This window comes from Myxine glutinosa, chromosome 5 (assembly GCF_964187855.1).
Source record: "Myxine glutinosa chromosome 5, kmMyxGlut1.1, whole genome shotgun sequence".
In the NCBI taxonomy this organism is placed as follows: domain Eukaryota; kingdom Metazoa; phylum Chordata; class Myxini; order Myxiniformes; family Myxinidae; genus Myxine; species Myxine glutinosa.
This window is the reverse complement of record NC_136265.1, coordinates 153531782-153558458: the sequence shown is the minus strand read 5'-3', so window position 1 is coordinate 153558458 and position 26677 is coordinate 153531782. Positions and strand designations below refer to the sequence as shown.

General features: G+C 46.5%; 1 protein-coding gene across 3 annotated transcripts in view; it reads right to left on the bottom strand.

Moving 5' to 3' along the window:
• LCLAT1 (lysocardiolipin acyltransferase 1) overlaps positions 1-24854 on the bottom strand; it is a 40429-nt gene extending 15575 nt beyond the window's left edge. The window contains exons 1-4 of one of the 3 annotated variants that reach the window (XM_078778879.1): positions 24737-24854; positions 6241-6336; positions 4654-4843; positions 102-300 (exon numbers count right to left, since the gene is read on the bottom strand). In XM_078778879.1, coding sequence (XP_078635005.1) covers positions 102-300; positions 4654-4830 — 376 coding nt within the window. In that variant the 5' untranslated portion in view covers positions 4831-4843; positions 6241-6336; positions 24737-24854. Of the gene's footprint in view, positions 1-101; positions 301-4653; positions 4844-6240; positions 6337-23316; positions 23434-23579; positions 23712-24736 lie in introns of those variants that run through there. The other 2 variants (XM_078778878.1, XM_078778880.1) reach the window with 2 other exon arrangements.
• Positions 24855-26677: the final 1823 nt, after the last annotated feature.

The following is a 26677-nucleotide window of genomic DNA, read 5'->3' as shown; positions in this document are numbered from 1 at the left end:
TTGATATACTGTAGCAATGGGCATGCATTTTAAGGGTTAAAATAAAGCCTCTCCTCCCTTTACCAAATACATAAACCCTTGAGAGAGTTGTAAAGCCTGACCAAAACCAGGAATGTTCTTGACGTCAGACTTTAGGCAAATTTTCTCCTGACGCAAGTAGCTGGAACGAAGGAGGCAACTCCACAAAAACATCCAGTCGAGGCGCGTGCGGTGGTTCATGATTATAATGCTCCGCTCGCCTGGCCAGAACCCATCGCCGCACACCACCACCTTCACGTGAAACACCACCTCCAAGAGAGCCTCGTGGGGAAGAAGACGGCAGGGGTAAAGTGGTTTGTGTTCAGAATTCCAACAAGGATCACAGGTGCTGAGAACTAAAAAAAAAAAAAATGCTCTCGGACAGCCCACACATCTTAAATTACCTTAAGCAATCTTAAAAAGGTATAAACATGAAATTTTTGGAGTAATGTTTGCAATGACAATCCTACTTTGACAAATCCATTTGCAATTGGTCACTGGCTTTGACACAATACTAATTTTTATTGCGGACCCGAGACATCAGAAAGCTGCATGTCTCAAACAAACAGTTTCAGATGGAGCACCCCGCTGCCATTAGAGCACTGCATCAGACATAGCAATAAATGTGAATTGTTGCTCCCAGCTCACTGGCTCCATGACAGAAGACACCATTTGCATTTTTTCTGCCTTATTCCCTACTCCGTTTAGAATCCTGTGCGGGCACGGGCAACTTGTTAATATAAAGTAATAATCAATGATGAATATCCAGAAAAGAAAACACTTTGTTTATACAATTAACCTTAGGCTTATAGTATAGACAACAAAACTACACAAGGTTCGATGGAGAGTCACATACCCTGCGCCAGCATGCACAACTGGGGCCCAGCTGGGAAATAAGTGGTTTAGATGGGCTGAGGTGGGCTTGGGTTCTGGGCAGGCTTTTAACTGGGCCCTATGTGGGTCCCAGGTGGGCCAAGACAATGTTAGTTTCAGAAGTTTAAAAAATGGCAGTTATATATATCTTCTGTGTATTGTATTTCTTAAGAATCAAGAATCATATTAAAATCGAATGCCTGCTGTTATTTTAACTGTGAAAGCTGTTTTAATAACAATAAAAAAAAAACAAATTAGGCAATACATGCAGGCGTGTCTATACAAGTTAAGATGCACGAGAATTGACTTCTGTGGTTCGTGAGCTGAGTGAGGTCAACGATAATTCATACAGACTGACGTCAAGTCTTCCTGTAATCTCGCTTTTTTTGCTCGGTGTAATCTCACGATATTTCTGGTGAGCGCCAACCGTTCCGTTTGAAGAAACATTGCAGTTTCCAATCAGCAGCTATGTTGTAGACCTTGATAACACTTGAATCATCAATTTTATGATACTCTGGATGGTGGTTAAATGTAGAGGGTTTAAAGTTTGATTTTTACTAAATCTACACATACCATAACAGTATAAGAGAGATGTTTGTCTGTCTGTGTGTGTGCGTTGCCATTTCTCTCAGGGATGGGTGAACGGATCTTATCTTTCTCAAACTTTCAGAGGTTCACACCCTTGGTATTCTGGAAGCAGGAATACCACAGCAACACCATTGAATTATAAAAGTATTTACCATTATTAGCTTGTTTTGACAGATGCAAGTTAGGATGTTATTTAAGATAACTTCAAGCAAAAGCCTCTTTAAAATGCACTCCATTCAATATTTCTACTGACAGCAAAGCAGATGTGATGTAGCTAATGCAGGATTGATTTACACTCCATTTACATTCACATGAGGCCCAGGAAAAGTCCATGTATAACCCATGCAAATCCCATGTCCAGCCTTTGTGGGCTAGCCCACAAAAAGCCCATGACCAGCCCACATGGGGTAGCCCACAAAAAGCCCATGCCCAGCCCACATGGGGTAGCCCACAAAAAGACCATGCCCTGCCCATATGGGCTAACCCAGTTGGCCCCCGGGTGGAGCCTATGGACAAATCCAGCTGGGGCCTATGTGGGGGGACACACTTGGGCCCCACAAGTTAGCCCACATAGGACTCATATGGGCCCCAGTTGGACATTCTGGCTGGGTACCTGGGGGCTCATAAGGATAATGAAAATAGGTCGTAGGTCAAGTGGAGGCTTTTATTTTTAAATCACCTGCAAAAGTACAATTGCCAAAAAGTTGCAAAAGTTTGCTTATAATGTTATTATTGACGTCATGAAGTTTCCTCAATGGTGTTGGTGATATCCATGTGGTTCCCCCCAAGCATAGGGAATAATTGCTTACAATACAGGGGATGTTCATGTACTTTGAAAAGTACCTGAACATTGGTGAAGAAGTGGGTGCAGCTGTTCATGATCCAATTTGTTTGTTTATTGATGTATATAAGGTGTCTTTATTTATTTACAATGTCTATAGTAATAAAAGTCTGACATAACTGAGTACACCATATAGTCAGAGGGCATGCGATTTACGGCTTGTGCCATTTAGTTGTCACATACTGACAACTATATAATAATATTTTGCCACGTTACATCTGATTATTGACACGAAAAGGAGGGCAGAGAGTTGGGATGGAGGTGGGGGGCATATAGTAGGGAGAAGGAGATTGAGGTGCTGGAGAGGAGGAAGGGTTGACGATTTGGGGTTGGGAGGGGGGCGTTGTGGACTTGGGATTGTGAGGGTGGTTGTGGACTTGGGATTGGGAGGGGTGTTGTGGACTTGGGATTGGGAGGGGGGGCTGTGGATTTGGGATTGGGAGGGGGGTTTTACGGACTTGGGGTTGGGGGGTGGGGGGTTGTAGACTTTGGGTTGGGGGTGGGGGTTGTGGACTTGGGGTTGGGGGGCGGGGGGTTTGCGGAATTGAGGTTGGGATGAGAGGTTTGTGGACTTGGAGTTGGGGGGCGGGGGGTTGCAGACTTTGGGTTTGGGTGGGGGTTGTGGACTTGGGGTTGGAGAGGGGGGGTTGCAGACTTTAGGTTGGGAGGGGGTTGCAGACTAGGGAGTTTGGGGGGGGGGGGAGTTGCAGACTTTGGGTTAGGGGTGGGTGTTGCACTTGGGTTTGGGAGGGGAGGTTGAGGACTTGGATGTGGGTGCAGGGAGGAAAATGTTGGGAGAGGACAGAGAGTTGGGAGAGGGGAAATGAGGCTTTGGGGGTGGGGGAGTTGAAGACTCCAGGTGAGGGTGGGGTTGGAGGACTTGGGGTTGGGAGGGAGGGTTTGCGTACCTGGACTCAGGAGAGGGGTTGCATACTTGGGGTTTGGAGGGGGTTGTGGACTTGGGGTTGGGAGGGGGGTTGTGGACAGTGTCAGAGTGTCGGCAGAGGGCGCTCAATGCTTTTGTGGGAGGAGGAGGGTTGAGGAATCGGGTTTGTGAGGAGAGGTTGAGGAATTGGGGTTTGGGAGAGGGGGTTCAGGACATATTGAGGAAAGGAGAGGACATAGTTGGAGGGTGGGGTATTGAGGAAAGGCAGAAGGAAGGACAGAGTTGGGGTGTGGGGGAGGGGTGGGAGGGGCAGAGAGTTGGGAGATGTGAGGTGAGGCTTCGGTTGGTTTGAGGACTTGTGGTGGAGGGGGTGGGAGGGGGTTGAGGATTTGGGGTGATGGAGTGGGGGGGAGATTGAAGACTTGGGGTGGGAAAGCATTTGAAGACAGGGTTGGAAGGGGTTTGAAGACTTGGTATTGGGGGGCCGGGAGGGGAGTGGGGTTGAGGACACATTTTTCATCACACGGAATTTTTGCAGGTCCCTGCTAGTAATGTACTATTTGCAAGGAAAATGATACACATCATTCAGCAAACTATATACGTGAAGAAAATCACCATTTTCGTAACAATATCCATCGATCGATCTGGTGAATGCACACCTGACCCAAATTTCAATGACAAATTTAGTATGCAGTTTGCATCATTAATGTGGAATAGTTATGATACTGTGCAGTGTCCCATATTTTCAAACAGGAGTTTTGAAGATTTTTGGCCAGGGTACCAGTACATTGTGGCCTACCATTTTTGAAATCAAGAACACTTGACTGGCATAGCAGGAGCTCTCCTTACCAAGGAATTGCAACAGACTTCTCTATCTTGAATTTCCAATACTGAATGCCAATGCCAATGCAGCACACAGAAATTAAGTTGAAAATGAATAGCTAATCAAAGAACTGCCTAAGTGGCAAGGGTGCCATTGTGTCTCTGCAAAGTACATTGGTTTGCTTCAAAATTGACTTTCAAACAGCCTACAAAAGTGCCTCCATCGTTGGACTAATCTCTCAATCATTTTTTTTTCCAAGGAAACGCACTTATTTCATTTAAATTAGTTGCATTTGATAAATACTAGGGCATGCCCGTACTATATATATATCTAAAATTATATCCCCCCCCCCCCCTCTATTTACATGAAATGGTTTGGTCCATTCGCAAAGCCAAAGCGAACGACTTGCGAGTACGGTGACAATCCCCCCCCCTCTATTTACATGAAATGGTTTGGTCCAAAGCGAACGGCTTGCGAGTACGGTGACTAATCTCAAACTCAAAGGTATGCACACGGTATGCACAAAGGTATGCAAAGGAACACGTCAACTCAAAGGTATGCACACTCTCCCGGCACTTGTGATCATACCCTGCCTCCACCTCCCACAAATCTGCTGCTTCTCACCACAGGCAGAGTGAGCCATACGGCGACAATGCGGTCAGTGATCCAGCGGTACCAGGCTGGCGAGAGGAGCATTAATGGCAGCACAGGCCCGAGCATAAACACAGAGCCAAAGACGCTCGTGAGGAAGAGCACCAAAATGAAGAACAGACCTCCCAAGGAGACCCGAACCAAGGCCATGGCTCCCACAACCCTGGAAAAACAGCAATGGAGTAAAGTAATCTTCTGAACAGCTGATTTAAAATTTTTGACAGTAATGGTTCTGAATAAACTTTTCCATTTATAATAATACCAGATGATTTTCACGAGTCAAACAAGTTTGTTCATAAATAATATACAAGATCTCAAAAAACATTAATAGCTGCCATTAACAATTATTGATTTTAACATTGTGTGCCGGCAACATCATATGCCTGCGAAGTTTGGGGAAAGGGGAATTTTTGCATGAATATCTCAATTTAAATAAGTGTAGTAATATCCTCAACAAGAATGACAGCACTGTGGTCACAACCTGCGACAAAATCCGGCAAAATACAAAAAAAAAAAAAAAAAAAACACACACACACACACACACACACACACACACACACACACACACACACACACACACACACACACACACACACACCTTGGGGGAAGTGCCGTCATTACTGTGTCATTACTGTCGTTTCCCGAGATACTCTGGGTACCAGCGACGTCATAACAATGGCACTGCTTTTCTCACCGTACTCAGCGGGGAATTTCCTCAAGAGGAATCTCCTCCACCCCATGGATGCAAACTGATGGGGAATGCCCCTGCTCTATCCTTTTCAAGCAAGGAAGCAGCACGTACCATTTTCAAAGTCTTTGGTGTGACTTGAACCAGTTCAAACTGGATGGTGTTTTTTATGAGACACCATCCCTTTACTGGATAGTTGTTGGCTCCCTATGGGCCCTTTGCCAGGTGTTGTTTTTGGTCCTGGCAGAGTGTCACAGTCACCTTCCCCACTAGCAAACACAGTGAGCGGTGTCGGTATAGTCGCCGACAACCCGACCATGTGGCAGGAAGCATTTAAAGCGCTCTTAAAAGATTTACTCGACACCTCATCCATGTCAACCTCCCCCACGGTTATATCAGTACGAGCCGATTAGTCACACAGTCACAAATTGTTTAACCCCAATAAGAGGGCATTCAAAAATTATGTAACGATATTTTTTTAAGGAGGTGTGTAGTGTACTAGCTGATGGTCTTGATTTAACCTAATAAATTTTTATTCTACATTGATTCGATTTTTTGTGGTCCCTCATTGTGAGTAACACTTGACCCAAGCAAAGCCATTGAAAATCTGACGTAACAAACCCGGGCAGTGTATATTAGAGGCCTACAGGCCTGATGCTTTAGGCCCACCAAAAAAACAATATGGCGGCCATATTAATTTGTCTCGGTGCCATGATGGGTGGAGTGAAGCGAAAAATGTGGGTAGGATCTGGTAGCTGTCGGACCAATGGGTGCACATTGAAATAGACCGCTAACAAGAACCCCAACAACAACAACAACCATGCGGAGCTATTGTGGACCTGTGACAATGTTGAATGACTCGCAGTACTGACCTCACCAAAGTGTTACTGTCGGTTATCAAGACCGTTGGGCCACAGAATCTTTGAGTTCATCACCAACAGGAAGGATCCCACGAAGAGGATTAAACTCTGGGGATAAAAACAAACAGACACTGAATAATAAGCTGCATAGGCAGTCAGTTTAAATCACAATGCTGTGCAAACAAGGATAAAATGTCCTTGAACAGTGCCCAGCAACAATTCCCACATGCGTTTTATTTACGTTGCTCAAGTCATGTTCTCATCATGCAATTGCCGCTCGGCCTTTTTTTTAAAGTCAAATAAACAAGTCGGCTTTGAGTTTTAGAAAACCAAAAAAAGATCAACCGCTTCTTGGATAACTGTTGAGACAAAAAAGTATTGAAATTTAAACATGATTTGGGATATACCCACATCCCATTAATCGTGAGGTCTAAAACTAAAAAGACAAAATAACAAATCAACAAGACAATGAAAGATCACTCATGGAGTGACACTTGGCAAAATAGAACAAAGTTGAATGGCACTCCGTAGAGCATCGTTTTGACCTCAAAAATAATTGGTGGTTGAATTAATTCAGTTACGTGATATAAAAATCGTATTTAAATTTCAAGTAAATCAGATGAAAATTGAGGATTTTAGAAATTTGAAAAGGTTGCCTTTGGCCTATGTTGATCTCAAAAAATAGTTGGTGGTTGAATTCAGTTAGCTGATATGCAAATCCTATTCAAATTTCAAGTCAATCGGATGAAAATTGAGGATTTTAGAAACTTGAAAAAAGTGGTTGACCTTTGGCCTATATTGACCTTTTGACCTCAAAGATAAATAGGATTTTGTCAGACCACCAACTCTACCATTTGGTGCAGTTTCGTGAAGATCGGTTTAAAATTGTGACCTGTAGGCAAGTATAAGTGAGCGGACAGACAAACAAACACACACACACAAACAAAGACAAACCGGAGTGATCAACATACTTGTCAAAAAAAACAATCTAAGTAATAAAACACCGTCATATACCAGACTCGTTGGCATAATGGTTAGGACATCTGCTCTGAGTCTGGGAGGGCGGTAGTTCGAGTCCTGGCTAAGGCATACCAAAGACTAAAAATGGCACCTGATTCTTACTTATGTCACAGCATTTTAAAAGGATAGAGAATGGACAACCATTGCACAGGCTTTGATGGGCCTAATGGCCTCATGCTATTTCTTTTTGTTTGTTTGTTTTTTGTATACAAGATCGAGGCTTGTGTAAGAGCTAACATTAATGACCAAAAAAAAAAAACGGACACATAAGACATAATAAAGGGAGCAGGAGACAAGATGGGGAGAGAGGGGGAAGCACACAAGTACAACATTTGAGAGCAGGGACATCGGGAGATCTGTGGGAGGGAGACGGCTTGGGGGGCGGAAGCGTGGGAAGAGGGTGGGGAGTGGGAGAGGTAAAAACGACATGGACACAGTCAGGACTTCCAGGAAAGAAGTCGGTATTTCAGAAAAGTGGATCTGGGGTGAATTAACGGGGGTAGAAAAGATCAAGGTTTTGGATAAGGGAAGATAAGAGATGGTGGTGAACAGCTGTTTTAAAGACCTGGAGGGAGGAGTGGGATTGAAGAGAGTGAGGGAGTTTGTTCCAGAGGTGGGAGAAAAGAGGAATGAAAGAGTGACGGTGAGCAGAGTCTTGATTTTGGCAGTTTCACCAGAAGAGGGTTGCTGGCAGATCTTGTGCGACCTGTAGGAGTATTTGGGGGACAGAGCATAGACAGGGCTGGGGGGATGAGGGGGGGCTAGGCCAGAGAGGAGTCGGTAGAAGACAGAAAGACCACCAACCTGCCTGCGGTGAGTGAGTGAAAGGCCCTCAGAATTAGCTTCATCGCGGGAGATTCCAATGATTCTGAAAGCTTTGGTTTCAACAGCGTGAAGCCGAGCTAGGTGTAAGGCAGGAGCACCAGCCCAGAGGGGAGTGTAGAAGTAGTACTTCTACAGGGATTAATTCATACTAATTAATTAATAAGTTCCCCTGTAGTTAATTATAGTTCTTGCACGAAAATCGGCAGAGAAGATAACCAAGAAGGAAGTTGAGGAAGCGATAAAAGCAATGAACAGTAGAAAAGCGGGAGGGCCGACGGGAGTTGTGGGAGATATGTTGAAGGCAGCGGGAAATTGGGGTGTGAAGAGAATGACAGAGATCTGCAATCTGGTGGTGAAAGAAGGCCGTATTCCAGTGGTTTGGGAACTGAGTACCCTCGTCCCCTCGATACAAGGGGAAAGGTGACCCTCTAGACTGTGGCTCGTATCGAGTGATAAAGTTATTGGAGCATTGAATGAAGGGATTGGAAAGGGTGTTGGAGATGAGGATAAGGAAGAAAGTGAAGATGACGAAATGCAGTTTGGATTTATGCCAGGAAGAGGAACGACAGATGAACTTTTTATTGTGAGGCAGTTGCAGGAGAAGTACATGGAGAAGAGGAAGAAGTTGTTTCTTGGGTTTGTTGATCTGGAGAAAGCATTCGATAGGGTTCCACGTGAAGTAGTGACATGGGCATTGAGGAAGTTAGGAGTGGAGGAATGGTTGATCAGAGTAGTGATAGCAATGTACAAAAGAGCGCGCACAGCTGTAAGGACGAAGGACGGGAACAGTGGTGAGTTTGAGGTGAAGGTGGGAGTGCATCAGGGGTCGGTACTAAGTCCACTACTATTTGTAGCTGTGATGGAGGTACTGGCTCGGAACGTAAAGGAGGGTTTACCGTGGGAGTTGTTGTATGCAGATGATCTGGTGTTGATTGCAGAAAGTATGGATGGACTGAAGGAGAAGAAGAACAAGTGGAAGGAATGTATGGAGACGAAAGGTCTGAAGGTGAATATCGGAAAAACAAAGGTGATGGCAAGTGGTAAAGCATGTGGTGAGGTGGAAAGAACTGGGAGGTGGCCATGTGCTATGTGCAGGAAGGGTGTCGGAGTGAACTCCATTAAATGTACAATGTGCGCTGAGTGGGTTCATCAAAAATGTAGTGGTTTGAGAGGGTCATTAACCAGTGTGGCAGCTACATTCAAGTGTAAGGTGTGCACAGAGGGAGCTGCAGATGGAGGAAATGTTGAGTTGGATCTTGGAGACGGCGTGAAGCTGGAAGGTGTGAAAACATTTTGTTACCTAGGAGACATGCTGAATGGAGAAGGTGGATCAGACTCGGCAACGGTTGCTAGAGTGAGATGTGCATGGAAGAAGTTTCGGGAACTGAATGGCGTGCTGACGAGGAGGGGAGTGTCGTTGAAGCTGAAGGGAGAGGTGTATGCTGCATGTGTGAGAAGTGTTATGATTTATGGGAGCGAGACATGGGTAATGAACGTAGAGCAGCAACGAAGGCTGGAAAGGGTGGAAATGCGAATAGTTCGGTGGATGTGTGGAGTATCGTTGTGAGAGAGGAAGCCAAATGATGAATTGCGAAAGATGATGGGAATAGAGCCTGTGATGGATGCTGTGAAGAGAAACAGTTTGAGATGGTTTGGTCATGTGTTGAGGAAGGATGAAAGTGACTGGTTGAGAAGAGTGATGGAAATGAATGTGGAAGGAAGTAGAGGACGGGGAAGACCGAGAAAGACTTGGCTAAAGATGGTCGAAGAAGAAATGCGGGCAAGGGGGTTAACAAGGGGAGATGCAGAAAATAGGACAAAATGGAGAAGATTGACATGGGGACCGCAAGGCTAACCCCCGCTCTTGCAGGGAAAATGGCCTTAAAATGCCTGTTGTTGTTGTTGTTGTTGCACGAAAATCACAGAAAGTATGTATGAAATAGTCTGTATCATTTTCATCTCTCTGTACAAATGGAAAACATATCCTTGGGCTAGGACAATGAATAATGCTGTACTTACTGGGACTTGGGGGACTGGAAGAACATGTGGTCTAAGCGAATTCTTTCAGCAATGCATGTGTGAAATCAGGTGTACATTCGTCAGGCTGACAGAAATCCAAAGAGGGACACTGCAGTGAGAATCATTGCCAAATATTATAAAGAAGTAATGTTTGCTAAGGGAGACCTGAAGGGAACTTTTTCTACAATACATCTGTTTTGCTTATTGCTCAAAGCATACCTACAGTCTCGTGTGCTTGGCCAAACCAGATGTGTAATTATCAGAATGCCTGAGAAAGTCCATTTTTGCTCTCTGGAAAGGACTTAAAGGACTCTTTGCAGTATAAAGGAAAGAGAGAAAGCTGGGAGAGAATCAGAAGACTTGCCTGCTCTGATGTTATGCTGTGAAATCCTGTACTGTAAACCATAGTGAACCATTATATGGAACTCTGCTGAATTATCTGTCTCAGTATGTTTGTCTCAGTATTCTTCCAATTATTTAATAGATTCTCCTAAACCCAACCTTGTGGACATCAATGAGACAAGCACACCTTTACTCTACTTCCTCTTTGCACCTCATCTATCTCCAAATAATCCTTCTTTGACAGGAGATAAGCATTCCATTGAGCCGCGGATGAAAGCCTTGTAAGTGGTGAGGAGCTCAGGTGTGCCAAGGAAGGACTTCACACGACGGAGGATGCCCAGTCGGCGACTGGCTTTGGAGGCCAGCTTGGAAATGTGGTTTTCCCAGGAAAGATCGTGGGAGATTGTGAGACCCAAGAGCTTGAGTGACAGAACGTATTGGAGAGGATTGTTCAGAAAGTAGATGGGAGGGTTGTCCAGACGGTATTTTTGGAGCGACATAGTGAGAGTGTGAGATTTGTCAGGATTGAAAGACATGTTCCACTTGTTGTTGTTTTTTTTTTTTTTTTTTTTTTGTATACTGAATCGAGGCTCGTGAAAGAGCTAACATTTATTTCACAAACAAATCAACCAGACAAACAAAATATACAAATGGAGGGAGCGGAAGACAAGATGGGGAGAGAAGGGGAAGCACACAACCACAACATTTGAGAGCAGGGAGAAGTGTGGGAGGGAGAGGGCTTGGGGAGAGGAGGCGTGGGAAGGGGGGGGGGGGGGGGGGAGGAGAGGTATAACACACAAGGGGACCGAAATTAGCGGAGGTAGAAAAGATCAAGGTTTTGGATGGGGGAGGATAAGAGATGGTGGTGAACAGCTGTTTTAAAGACCTGGAGGGTGGAGTGGGATTGAAGAGAGTGAGGGAGTTTGTTCCAGAGGCGGGAAAAAAAAGAGGAATGAAGGAGTGAAGGTGAGCAGAAAGTCTTGATTTTGGCAGTTTAACCATAAGAGGGTTGCAGGCAGATCTTGTGCGACCTGTAGGAATATTTAGGGGACAGAGCCCAGAGAGAGCTGGGGGGGCAAGGCCAGAGAGGAGTCGGTAGAAGACGGAAAGACCACCAACCTGCCTGCGGTGAGTGAGTGAAAGGCCCTTGGAGTTAGCTTCATCGCGGGAGATTAAAATGATTCTGAACGCTTTGGTTTCAACAGCGTGAAGACGAGCTAGGTGTGAGGCAGGAGCACCAGACCAGAGGGGAGAGCAGTATTCCATAGAGCTGCAGATGAAAGCCTTGTATGTGGTGAGGAGCTCAGGTGTGCCAAGGAAGGACTTCACACGACGGAGGATGCCCAGTCGGCGACTGGCTTTGGAGGCCAGATTCGAAATGTGGTTTTCCCAGGAAAGATCATGGCAAATAGTGAGACCCAAAAGCTTGAGTGACAGAACTTCTTGGAGAGGATTATACAGAAAGTGGATGGGAGAGTTGTCCAGTCGGTCTTTTCGGAGAGACATCGTAAGAGTGTGAGATTTATCAGGATTGAAAGACATGTTCCATTTGTTTGCCCAGTCTGTGATTTTGTCCAGGTCTGCAGAGAGTGAGGAGGCTGCAGACTGCCGATCTGAGGAATGAGGAATGGAGCGACAGATAGTAGAGTCGTCAGCAAAGAGATAGAGGGGATTTTCAAGAGAGTCAGAGAGATCATTGATGAAGACCAGAAAAAGCACAGGGCGCAGAACACTACCTTGGGGAACTCCAGCCTGAACAGGAAGAGGAGATGAGAGAAATCCATTCAGGGAGCTCAGGTGTGCCAAGGGAGATTTCATTGGGGGCTCAAAAATGTTGACTACGACCAGAGAGGAAGTCCGCCAGCCATGCGTGGAGATTTCAGTGGATACCAAAGGAGGAGAGTTTGGTGAGCAGAGCAGGGTGCCAGACCGTATCGAAGGCACGTGAAATGTCAAGGGAGACAGCTCTAATTTCCTGTTTGGCGTTGAGGACCTCCATCTATTGTTGAGAAAGCAGAAGCAGCATGTCCAGAGTAGAGTGACCTGGTCTGAAACCAAATTGATGATCAGAGATCAAGCCATTGGAGAAGAGGAAAGATTTCATATCTGAAGCAATGATGGATTCCATGACTTTGCTGATAATTGGGAGAAGGCTGATTGGTCTGTAGTTGCTAGGATCTGTTTTTGCACCTTTTTTGTGCAAAGCGGTGATGTTGGCTGATTTCCAAGCAGATGGCAGATGACCTTGAGCAAAAGAGAGGGTGAAGAGAACAGAAAGAGGGAGTGAAAGAGCGGAAGAACATGATTTTAGGACCCGTGGGCTGATGCCGTCAGGACCAGTTGCAGAATCAGAGTCGAGGGTTGACAGAAACTTTTCCACCTTGTCAGGAGGAAAGGACACAGAGTCCAGGAGCAGCTGGGTACGACTGGGTATGGTGGGTACAGAGAGGGATGGGTTTGGGACACAGGATTTAGAGGCAAACACAGAGTTGAGGCATTCAGCTTTTTCACGTGCGGAGTCAGCCGTTAAGCCGTTTGAGGTGAGGGAGGGGATGGAGGGGGAACAAATACCAGAAACAGATTTGACCAGATGCCACCAGGATTTGGAAGAGGGAGACAGATAAGAGAGTTCGGTCTTGAGAACGGTGAGATATTGTTTCCTGGCTCTCCCGAGGGTAAACACACACTTGTTCCGAGCTTTGTGAAAGGAAATGAGATTGCCTTCCGTTGGATTTGCTTTCCAGGAGACGAAAGCAAGTTGTTTCAGGGCAACAGCCTCACCACAAGATTCCGTGTACCATGGATGGGAGGAAGGGTATGACAACTGAAGACGAGATGGGATAAATCTGTGCATGAGAGAGAGCAATTTACTTTGAAAGAATTCCCAGGATGAGTTGATGTCAGAGGCGGTAGAGATGGGAGACCAGTCCAGATTATTGATGGCTGCTTGAAGACCGTGCCAGTTGGCCTGAGTGAAATGCCAGACTCATCGACGCTGAGGGGGCTCTCTGAGAATGGCCAGAGAGATGTCCACTTTAACAAGCACATTATCAGATGAGCCGATTGGAGCAGAAGAAGAGCAGCAGACATTTGCAGGGAAGTTTGTCATAAACAAGTCTAGAAGAGAAGATGCTCCATTGACTGATATCCGGGTCGGGAAATTGACAGATTGTGTCAGTCCCAGTGAGTCGCAGAAGTCCTTTGCTGAAGAGCCATGGCTGGTGAGAGAGGTACCCACACCCAGCCAACTGGCATGGTGACAATTGAAATCACCACATATGAGGAAGAGAGAGTTGGGATGGGTAGATAGAAGTTGGTCCATATTATCAGACAGCGAGATGTAGATGGAGTCATCACTGTTTGGTGGACGGTACAACACACATATGAACAAAAGGTGGGGAGAGAAGGGGAAGCCGTAGCCAGAGGTACTCCGAAATTTGCATTGTTGTTCCTTATAAAATAATTTGTACTTATTTAACAGAAAACTTGACAACAGAAGATAATGCACATGGCTTCCAAAATCAACTGGTGCTATGAAAAAAATTAAGTAAATTAACAAGGCAAACGAAGTGCAAAAGAGACTATTCCTTCCCACGTCTCCAATCCCCCTCCTCCCAACAGTCCATGACCATGATACGCCACAGTGAATATGAAGAATATTTTGTGGAAAATTTGGGTTTTATTCACATCAGAAAAGCAAATGACATCCATGCATATTGAAGCATAAAACTTTGTCATTACATTTGAAAAAGAGCTCTTTTGTCTGTAGATTCTTCACGTGATGTTAAATGGCATGTGACATGTGTTTACTCTGGACATTCTGCAGATCTTGTACAAAACACAGTACTTATAGTTATTTATGATGCCTGAGACTTGCTCTGCATATGGTTCCCATAATTGTCGTTGAGATAAGCCAGGCCTGTTTGTACTATTTCTTATTGGACCACGAGCACTGGCAAAGAGGGATATTTTTTTCAATTGAAATTCGCCCTAAACAAGGCTGAGAGCCACGAAGTATGAAGGGCTACAAAGAAAAAGAAGAAGAGGAAAAACTGGCAAAACCTTCCCCTAGTCCTGGAACAAGGAAACCTCTAGTCACAGGATCACTGTGCAGGATGGAGTAACTAGGCCAGGTGGAAAAATAAATTTTCCTACTCTTATTGGGTGTTTTTGTCGGAGACACCATCTCCATACTGGATGGCCATTGGTTCCCAAAGGGAGCTCATCTGCCCTTTGTCAGGTGTTGTTTTTAGTCCTGGCAGGGTGTCACAGTCACCCTCTCCACTAGCAAAGCCAGTGAAGGGTGCCGGGTCAGTTGACGATAACCCGATCATGCGGCAGGTAGCACAGGATAACATGATACCAATGACAATCCCAAAAGACTGACCTGACCCAGTTGCTATCAAGTGTCAGGACTGACAGCTGACTGAACACCTCAGTCTATGGAGAGCACGACATTTGCAGACAGTAATTCAAAGTAAACAAGCATACAGGCCTCAATTGAGTCGTTGAGTTATTTAAAATTGAGGTGTAAAAAGCAAGATGTCACCAAATTAAACAAGACCGATATTTATGGTAAATATGTCTCCTGCAGCTGCCAGGGCCAACCGTGGGTGAGCCCCAGATCCATGCTGAAGCAGGCTGAAGCATCAGAAAGCAGATGAGGAGGTAAAAATAAAAATGCAGGCCGTTATGACATAAGTGAGGCTTTTCTTTGCTGTGCTTCTGAGTAAAAACAACTTTTAAAATTCATGGGATCTAGGACCCAGCCTTTTGCGGCTGGTAGTTCTTTTGTCAATATGGGGTGCTTTCTGAAGTGAGGGATGGATTGGAACCAGTCTTGATGTTTTTACTCTGCCTGCACGAAGAGAAAAGTGGGGTTAAGCAATTGGTCACTTTGGCTGTGTGTCTGTCTGTCTGTCTGTGTGTCGGTCTGTCTGTCTGTCCACAGACCTAAGTCGTATGGTCGAGTAAGAACTCAATTGCAAATGAATGTTACATTTTCAACACAAATTGGAAAACGAAGCTGTCGTTTAGTTGTACTTTGGCTATACAGTGTCTTCAGAGGGGGGATAGCAAGGGGTGATATACAGCATCTTCAGAAAGTATTCACACCCCCTGCCTTTTTTCACATTTTGTCATGTTACAGCCTGAATTTAAAATGGATTAAATTGAGATTTTGTGTCACTCATCTCCACATAATACCCCATAACGTCAATGTGTAATTTGGTTTTTAAATTTTTTTTCAAAATAATTGAAAATGCAAAGCTGAAATGTCGAGGGTAAGGAAGTATTCAAGCCCTTTGCTAAGACACTCCAAATTGAGCTCAGGTGCATCCAATTTCCTTTTAGATGTCACTACAACTTCATTGTTGATGGATGGTTTTGACGGAGTTCATGGGGGTTATGGATATGGTGTGAGAAATGGAAAAGGTGAAAGGATTTTGGAGTTTGCTGATGGAGCTGATTTGTTGATTTGTAATACTCAGTTCCAGAAAGAGGATAATAAGCTTGTTACATACACGTCAGGTGGGTCGACGACAACCGTTGACTACCTGATGGTGCGTAGGCGAGATAGGGGACACATCCGGGACACAAAGGTGATCCCGGGGGAGGAGGCTGTTTCACAGCACCATTTGGTTGTCTGCGACATAAGGGTGAAAGGTGCGAGGAGAGCTCGGCGGGTGAAGTACCAACCGAGAATGAAGGTGTGGAGGTTGAAAGAGGTGACAGTAAGGGAGGCATTAAAAGAGAGGCTGAGTAGGGTTGAGGATGATGTGGTTAAGCTTGAAAGTGGTTGGATGTCAATGAAAGCTAGTCTGTTGGGAGCCGTTGGTGAGGTATGTGGATGGACAAAAGGACCACCGAAGCACTCGGAAACATGGTGGTGGGATAATGAAGTTGGAAAGAGGATTGACGAGAAGAGGAAGAAGTTCAAGCAGTGGCAGAAGGCGAAGGGTACGGGAGCAGAAACAGCAGAGCATGAAAGTTATAAGGCAGCCAGGAAGGCTGCAAAGAAAGAGGTAGCAAAGGCGCAGGAGGCATATAGGAAAATGTTCGGAGAACGCTTGGATTCGGAAGACGGTCAGAAAGCAGTATTCAGGATTGCAAAGCAGATAGCGAAAGAGGGGTGTGATGTGATGGGGGTGAGTTGCTTGAAGGATGAAGTGGGACAAATCGTTGTCGACCCAGATGGAATTAAAGGAAGAGGGAAAAGCTTTATGGAAATGCCGTTGAATACAGAGAATGAATGGGATGGCAACATAGAGAGTAACCCAGTTTTAGGACCGGCAGAGAAGATAACTGAGAAGGAAGTTGAGGAAGCGATGAAAGCAATGAAGGGTAGAAAAGCGGGAGGGCCGACGGGAGATGTGGGAGATATGTTGAAGGCAGCAGGAAGTTGGGGTGTGAAGAGAATGACAGAGATCTGTAATCTGGTGGTGAAAGAAGGCCGCATTCCAGTGGATTGGGAACTGAGTACCCTCATCCCTCTATACAAGGGGAAAGGTGACCCTCTGGAGTGTGGCTCGTACCGAGCGATAAAGTTATTGGAGCATGGAATGAAGGTATTGGAAAGGGTGTTGGAGAGGAGGATAAGGAAGAAAGTGAAGATCGACGAAATGCAGTTTGGATTTATGCCAGGAAGAGGAACGACAGACGTGCTTTTCATTGTGAGGCAGTTGCAGGAGAAGTACATGGAGAAGAGGAAGAAGTTGTTTCTTGGGTTTGTTGATCTGGAGAAAGCATTCGACAGGGTTCCACGCAAAGTATTGACATGGGCATTGAGGAAGTTAGGAGTGGAGGAATGGTTGATCAGAGTAGTGATGGCAATGTACAAAAGAGCGCACACAGCTGTAAGGACGAAGCACGGGAACAGTGGTGAGTTTGAGGTGAAGGTGGGAGTGCATCAGGGGTCGGTACTAAGTCCACTACTATTTGTAGCTGTGATTGAGGTGCTGGCTCAGAACGTAAAGGAGGGTTTACCGTGGGAGTTGTTGTATGCAGATAATCTGGTGTTGATTGCGGAAAGTATGGATGGACTGAAGGAAAAGATGAACAAGTGGAAGGAATGTATGGAGACAAAAGGTCTGAAGGTGAATATCGGAAAGACAAAGGTGATGGCAAGTGGTAAAGCATGTGGTGAGGTGGAAAGAACTGGGAAGTGGCCCTGTGCTGTGTGTAGGAAGGGTGTCGGAGTGAACTCCATTCAATGTACAATGTGCGCTGAGTGGGTTCATCAAAAATGTAGTGGTCTGAGAGGGTCATTAACCAGTGTGGCAGCTACATTCAAATGTAAGGTGTGCACAGAGGGAGCTGCAGATGGAGGACATGCTGAGATGGATCTTGGAGACGGCGTGAAGCTGGAAGGTGTGAAAACATTTTGCTACCTCGGAGACATGCTGAATGGAGAAGGTGAATCAGACTCGTCAACGGTTGCTCGAGTGAGATGTGCATGGAAGAAGTTTCGGGAACTGAGTGGCGTGCTGATGAGGGGAGTGTCGTTGAAGCTGAAGGGAAAGGTGTATGCTGCATGTGTGAGAAGTGTTATGATTTATGGGAGCGAGACATGGGTAATGAACGTAGAGCAGCAACGAAGGTTGGAAAGGGTGGAAATGTGAATGCTTCGACGGATGTGCGGAGTATCGTTGAGAGAGAGGAAGACAAATGATGAATTGAGAAAGATGATAGGAATAGAGCCTGTGATTGATGCTGTGAAGAGGAACACGTTGAGATGGTTTGGTCATGTGTTGAGGAAGGATGAAAGTGACTGGTTGAGAAGAGTGATGGAAATGAATGTAGAAGGAAGTAGAGGACGGGGAAGACCGAGAAAGACTTGGCTAAAGATGGTGGAAGAAGAAATGCGGGCAAGGGGGTTAACAAGGAGAGATGCAGAAAATAGGGCAAAATGGAGAAGATCGTCATGGGGACCGCAAGGCTAACCCCCGCTCTCGTAGGGAAAATGGCCTTTAAAATGCATGTTGTTGTTGTTGTTGTTACAACTTCATTGATGACCACCTGTAGCCAATTCAAATGATTGGAGATGATTTGGAAAGAAACACACCTTTCTATAATAAAGATCCCACAGTTGACAGTGCATGTCAGAGCAGAAACTCTACCATGAAGTTCAAGGAACTGTCCGTATAGCTGAGATAGAATTGTGAGGGGGCCTAGATCTGGGGAAGGGTATAAAACAATTTCTAGAGTGTTGAAAGTTCCGAAGAGCACAGCGAGCTCAAACATTAGGAAATGGAAAGAATATTCACCATCATCCAAAAGTTCCTAGAGCACTTCAGAGAGAATATTCTTCCTAAAGAATATTCACTTCCTAGAGCTGGCCGTCCGACCAAACTGAGCAACCGGGCAAGGACATTGGACAGGGAGGTGACCAGGAACCCAGTGACCACTCTGACAGAAAAACAGAATTCCTTGTACAAGATGGGAGAACCTGCCAGAAGCACAAGTCTCTGCAGCACTTCACAAATCTATGCTTTATGGGAGAGTGGCCAGGCAGAAACCACTCCTGAGAAAAGGCACATGACGGCACGCCTGGAGGTTGCAAAAAAGCATGTGAAAGACTCTGAGTGTATGAGGCAAAAGATTTTGTGGATTGATGAGACAAAAATTTAAGTCTTTGGCCTAAATGCAAAGTGCTACTTCTGGATGAAACCAAGCACAGCGCATCACCCGTCTAACACCATCTTTACTGTGAAGGATGGTGGTGGAAGCATCATGTTATGGTGATGCTTTTCAGCAGCAGGGACTGGGAGACATGTAAGGATAGAGGGAACAATGAATGGAGCCAAATACAGGGAAATCCTTGAGGAGAACCTGCTCCAGAGTGTCCAAGACCTTTGACTGTGGCAAAGATTTATGTTCCAACAGGACAATGCCCCCAAGCATACAGCCAAAGCAACACTGGAATGGCTTCAGAACAAGAACCTGAAAGTCCTTGAGTAGCCCAGGCAAATCCCAGACATGAATCCCATTGAAAGTCTGTGGAAAGACTTCAAGATTGCTGTTCACCAATGCTCCCCATCCAACTTGACAGAGCTTGAGCAAATCTGCAAGGAAGAATGGGAGAAACTCCCCAAATCTAGGTATGCAAAGCTGCCACAGACATACCTAAGAGGACTCAAAGCTGAAATCACTGCCAAAGTCGCTTCTACAAAGGATTGTCGGAGGTCAATTTTTCATTCAAGCTGTAACATAACAAAATGTGAAAAAAGTCAAGGGGTGTGAATACTTTCTGAAGGTACTCCAATTGTCTGTCTGCCAGTCAAACAAAATCGAAAATCATTCGAAACAGGAAATTTACTGTTTTAAGGATGTCTTAAAGGATGAACAACAGGCATAAGGGCCTCTTCTATAGCAAAATATTTCCTCAGGCTGCAGAGTGCAGACTCATTGGACCTGGGGCTCAACACAAATATAATGCCTCCATAGCTTCAAGTGCAGTACAAGTATAGTTGTTGACAAGGTAGTTTCAAATATGGAAATACTGCTGGTCTCACACCTGCTCACATCAGCATATTTCTTGATCGGGAAGAGGAAAGCTGTAAAGGATCTATGTACGATTCCAGCGATCTCCCATTTCTAGATATGGCGTTACCATAACCTGCTCACTTTATTGAACTACTGTATTTTCAGCTGAAGATGTTTATTTTTCTTTTAACTCACACATACTGCCTTTTGTTTCACACAGCATTACTGACAAACTGGATATCCTGAAATGTGGGGATATAAAATTACATCTGTGAAAGACATATTGTTTTGTAGTGTCGTCAATTATGTTTATTTAAAGAGATACTAAAAGTCTTTGTAAATAAGTATGGCTTGACAAGCTCCAATACTCTGGCTAGATTTTCGCAACTTGGAGTGGTTCACTATATGATGGTCTATGCCCCTATGGGTTGTTCGGTCAATATGTTCCTGCAGTCGAATGCTGCGCTTTGATTTTGCATTTGTGCAAGTGGTGAGCCATCCAACATGGGATGTGCAAACATAGTTTAAAATGGACCATTCGTGTTTCCAATATAGATCAAATCCAGGAGGCACCTCTTTCGGGTCAAGAATCAGATATTTGTTGGGGGTGGTGGTATTTATCAGCACTCTCTTGGAGGTGATGCTGCAGAACAATCAACAAACAATAACGGGCACATTTTAGGTCATCTTATCTCGATACTCGAAGAGATTAACTTATAAAATGGGTCATGACGTCCATATGTTTGCTGTCCATCCAGTCGTCTGTTAACTTTTCGCTATTTTTGCTACTCCTCACCCAAATTGAGGAGTCTGGAAAGTACCCAAAGTCTGGAAAGTGTTGCCGGAACAGCCTTGAGGGAACTTGGTCCCCAGGCTGGATTTGGACTGGGTGGACGGGGGGGGGTCATATCGGGGGATGTAGAACTGCACACATTTTAGGCACATGGGTGCTCTTCAGGCATGCCTTTGCCAAGAAAGAGACGTCTTGTTTTGGACTAACATGAGTGGAGAAATGAAGGAATTCATCGGCTGGAGCAGCAGACGCAATGCGTTTCAGATCAAACAACAGAAAAAAACAAAACACTCATGACACATTTGGTTCCAGATTGACCATGGAAAAAAAATTGAGAATTGGCTTATTCTCCCATGGAGGAAGGAGTAGAGTACCTGCTAACAGTTGACTACATCTCAGATTTCTGGGAGTTGGATCAACTATCTGCGTTCACCAAATGGTATCAGTTAGTGCCACCAAAATTGGACCAACGTGCCACCAAATGATACCAGAGTGGCATCAGTTTCGGGTGACGGCCCACCATCCAATCACCCAGAACATCACAACTCAGCAGATGATGTATAATCTGTCCATGGTGCCGGCGATAGTTCACCTACTTTTCGAAGGACAACGTGGAATCGTTAATGCCCACCAACTAATACTGGCAGATGGGATGCCCAATTTAACATCCATCCGAGGGAAAGCGCACACATTGATGAATCACCCTGCCTGTGAAACACCGGCTGGGTTGGGTTTACCCGCTGACAGTTTGTAGCTGGGTCAGGATTCAAACCCAGGATAGACAGCTTAGAGGCGAGTGTGCGCACCTCTAGGCCATCCTGTCAGCCTGCTACTAGGAAGATAACAAGGAAATTTGATGTAGGAGGTGGGGTGAAGAATGTACAACACCAGACACTGACCACACACTGCACCTTGATGAGACACTCCCACAGACATCGCCGATCCATAATCAGGCTACCTACAACTCCTACCCCTCTCCCCACACCCCCAAGTCCAGCGCATCCCAGGACCCCTCAATCTCAATTTTTTCAAGGTATACCTATCTAATTCCAGTTTAAACCTATCTACTGTTTCTGCTGCCACTACCTTTCCGTGGAGACCATTCCATGCATTAACTATTCAGAGTGAAGACCCTTGCCTTACTTACTACCATCTCCTCTTCTTTACTCTCAGGCTATTTCCTCTGGTCCTATCACTGTCTATTGTGCTGAATAATTATTATGCACTTATTTTGTCCATACCCTTCATTATCTTAAACATCTCTATCACATGCCCTCGTCACCTGTCTCCTCTCTATCACCTCTGTTATGTTATGTCTATCATAACATCTCTATCACCTGTATCTCTCAGCTGCTCCTCATAGCTGAGTCCAGCTAGCCCTGGAATCAGTCCAGTAATCGTGCGCTGAACCCTCTCTATGGCAGCTCGATGTCCTTCCTGAGTTGTTGTCACAAAAATCTGCACACAATATTCAAGATGGAGTCTCACTGAATACCTGTGCAGTGTTAATAATACCTATTTTTTTTAACCCCGGGGGATCAGGGGGCTACCAGGTGGGGGTTCCGCAAATCAGCAGAGGTCTGAACTACAACCTCAAGAGACGACCCTCAGCCCACTCGGGCTTTCTTGATTTACAATTATTTATCCCCTACAAACACAACCTAAAACCGTGTCTGCTTTACCGACAGCTGCCTCTGCCATGTCTGATTACCCCCAACTCGCCCCCCCCCCTCCTATTACCACCCCCATGTCTGATTACCCCCAACTCCTCTCCCCCCCCCCATCCTATTACGACCCCCATGTCTGATTACCCCCAACTCCCCCCCCCCCCCTCCTATTACCACCCCCCCATGTCTGATTACCCCCAACTCCCCCCCCCCCCCTCCTATTACCACCCCCATGTCTGATTACCCCCAACTCGTGTCCCCCCCTCCTATTACCACCCCCATGTCTGATTACCCCCAACTCCTCCCCCCCCCCCTCCTATTACGACCCCCATGTCTGATTACCCCCAACTCCCCCCCACCCCCTCCTATTACCACCCCCATGTCTGATTACCCCCAACTCCCCCCCCCCCCCTCCTATTACCACCCCCATGTCTGATTAGCCCCAACTCCCGCCCCCCCCCCCCCCCCTCCTATTACCATCCCCATGTCTGATTACCCCCAACTCCCCCCCCCCCCCCCTCCTATTACCACCCCCCATGGCTGATTACCCCCCAACTCCCCCCCCCCTCCTATTACCATCCCCATGGCTGATTACCCCCAACTCCCCCCCCCCCCTCCTATTACCACCCCCCATGGCTGATTACCCCCCAACTCCCCCCCTCCTATTACCACCCCCATGTCTGATTACGCCCAACTCCTCCCCCCCTCCTCTCTCCTATAACCACCCCCAGATTCTTCCCCTGTGTGACACGCTCCAAGATTGCCCCTTCCATCATATAATCTCCATTTTAATTATTCTTACCCATCCCCAGCACCTTAAATCTGTTCAGGTTAAACTGCATCTGCTGACGCCTGATCGTTTACCCAATTTATGTAAAACAAAGCACCTTCACTTTCCTCAATGTGATCACCCCTCGCTCTCTGCTATATCTAACTTACCTGATACCTGCAAGCTCAGCTTCATCTAAAGGACGATCGGCCCCAGTTTCGTACTCTGCGGTGAATCAGAAGCGACTCCATTTAAACCCAACAGACCGAGACCACTGCGGCCGCCGTGAGGTGTGGTGAGGTGTGGTGTGGTGTGGTGTGGTGTGGTGTGGAGTGGTGTGGAGTGGTGTTGCACATCGGAAGTAAAATTAGGAAGTTCATTCACTGCCATTTTTCTCTCAATATAAATATGAATATTGTAATCATTTCAGTACCAGATGAGAGCACGCGTATCCCATCATTTATACTTCCGCCCAACGCTGCTGTGCTCTTGTTCTTGTTCTGCCGCACGATCACTCTGTCTGAGTCTAATGGAGTATGTGTTAGAATGTACTGTACGCTACATTACACGACAAACACCTGACTACCCTCTGGTATTCGCAGTGCCTCCTGTTCCTGCTTTACAATGCACCCCGAGTTGGGTTATATACCATTCCCAGCAGCGATTATCGTTGTGCAGTGTTTTGGGCGGTGTATGCTCATGATAAATTACGTCATTGGTGTTCATAATTGACATTGGGCGATTTGAATAGTGAGTATATATATATATACAGTATTAATGCAATATTGAACGTTTTGAAGGTCCACGTTGCCCATTTCACTGTTATTCATGATTATAATATTCGGGATAATCACCAAAGTCCAAAGGGAAACTTCATTTTGTGTCTGGAGTCTGGAGATCATGTTGGAGTGAAACGAAAATCCATACAGTCACTCTCGATGACAGACATGAAACAAACAGAGAGAGTGTGTCTTGTTCCGATGTTACAGTTACAGTAGTTCCTCGTAATATCATAACATCTGGAGGGGGTGAGATATACCACAGGGAGGGTTGGGGGAGGAGGAGGAGGGGAGTGAGGTATACCATATGGAGGGTTGGGGGAGTAAGGTACACCACAGGGAGGGTTGGGGGAGTAAGGTATACCACAGGGAGGGTTGGGGGAGGAGGGAGAGGGAGGTGAGGGTATACTGCAGGGAGGGTTGGGGGAGTAAGGTATACTACATGAGAAGTGGGGGGGGGGGGGGGAGGGAGGTGAGGTATACTTCAGGGAGGGTTGGGGGAGTAAGGTATACTACAGTGGGGGGTGAGGGTGTGGGGGGGGGGAGGAGGGAGGTGAGGTATACTTCAGGGAGGGTTGGGGGAGTAAGGTATAGTATACTACAGTGGGGGGTGAGGGTGTGGGGGGGGGGGGGGAGGAGGGAGGTGAGGTATACTTCAGGGAGGGTTGGGGGGTGTAAGGATTACAACAGTGAGGGTTGCGGAGAGGAGAGGGGAAAGGTATTTAATTTGGTACGGTAAACGCCCAAACGATCTCAGATTAGAGTGCACATGAACCGCTCGGAGTGACTGCCAGTCCGGATATATAACCACCTGCATCCATAACGAGTCCGATCTTGGTCGAGGTCGTCAGATAAGCAAGGCCAGACAGCTTTGGAAGCAACGAGCGAACCCACCAAATGGATCGTGAATAAACCTCGCCCCCTATTCTACAGATTTGTCATAGCACACAAAGTTTATTTTACCGTGTGGTCTGGGTGTGTGTTTATTAATTATACGTTATACACACACACACATATATATATATATACTGTACGCCACATTACATTACATATATATATATATACATTACACATTACATGACGCCACATTACTGTACGCCACATTACACACACATTACACACACTGTACGCCACATTACATATATACGTTTGTCTTTTTGTGTGATTAATGTTAGCTCTTTCACGAGCCTCGATCTTGTATACAAAAAAAAAAAAAAAAAAAGCACCTGACTACCGTCTGGTATTCACAGTGCCTCCTGTTCCCGCTTTACAATGCACCTGTGTTGGATTATGTATATATATACACATACTAGCTGAGGTACCCGGCTTCGCCCGGGTTGAATAAGAATAAGACAAATATATGATGAAAAGAACATGTATATTTTAGAGCAATATCACAGTACATTTCCTACATGACGTTTTGTCAATTGTCAATTTCTCAAAACCTCTTGGTATACAACATTTCTGGTTTTCTTGATGCCAAGACATAAAGATTGCTTGGTTTTCCAACCCTCGAGCAGCCCACGTACAGCTGGCCATGGGAAGTACCCGGCATTGCCGGGCGGGGAAAGGGAGGGGAGGAGGAAGGGGAGGGGAGGGGAACGGGGGGGAGGGGAGGAGAGGGTGGGGAGGGGAGAAGAGGGGGGGAGGGGAGAAGAGGGGGGAGGGGAGAAGAGGGGGGAGGGGGAGGGGGAGGAGGAGAGAAGAGGGGGGGATGGGGAGGGGAAAGGGGAGGGGAGGGGAACGGGGGGGCGTGGAGGAGAGGGTGGGGAGGGGAGAAGAGGGGGAGAGGGGAGAAGAGGGGGGGAGAGGGGAGAAGAGGGGGGGAGTGGAGAAGAGGGGGGAGGGGAGAAGAGGGGGGAGGGGGAGGAGGAGAGGAGAGAAGAGGGGGGGATGGGGAGGGGAGGGGGAGGGGGAAGGGGAGGGGGTAGGGGGGAAATGGAGGGCCATGGGGGGAGGGGGGGGAGTGTAGGGGGGAGGGCGAGGGGAGGGGACGGGGAGGGGAGAAGAGGGGGGAGGGGAGAAGAGGGGGGAGGGGAGAAGAGGGGGAGGGGGAGGGGGAGGGGGAGGAGGAGGGAGGAGCAATGGAGAGGGGAGGGGGTAGGGGGAGGGGGAGGGGGAAGGGGATGGGGTAGGGGGGAAAGGGAGGGCCGTGGGGGGAGGAGAGGGGGGGGAAGGGAGAAAGGGGGATGGGGAGGGGAGGGGGAGGGGGGCAAGGGGGGAGGGGGGGTCAATTTCTCAAAACCTCTTGGTATACAACATTTCTGGTTTTCTTACTTGGTGCCAAGACATAAAGATTGCTTGGTTTTCCAACCCTCGAGCAGCCCACGTACAGCTGGCCATGGGAAGTACCCGGCATTGCCGGGCGGGGGAAGGGAGGGGAGGAGGAAGGGGAGGGGAGGGGAACGGGGGGGAGGGGAGGAGAGGGTGGGGAGGGGAGAAGAGGGGGGAAGGGAGAAGAGGAGGGAGGGGGGGAGGAGAGGGGAGAAGAGGAGGGAGGGATATTGGAGGGATATTGGATATTGGATATTGGAGGAATATTGATATTCAATATTGATATCCAATATTGATATCCAATATCCAATATCCAATATGGAGGATATCCAATATTGGATATTGGAGGAAGAGGAGGGATATTGCTGCCCGGTAAACGGGCTTTTCAGAGTACCCAAGTTGATTTGACACGATAAAGAAACTCGGACGAATTACAGCTTTTTGTCGCGTCCATTCTTCCGATTTACGTTGGAGCCCA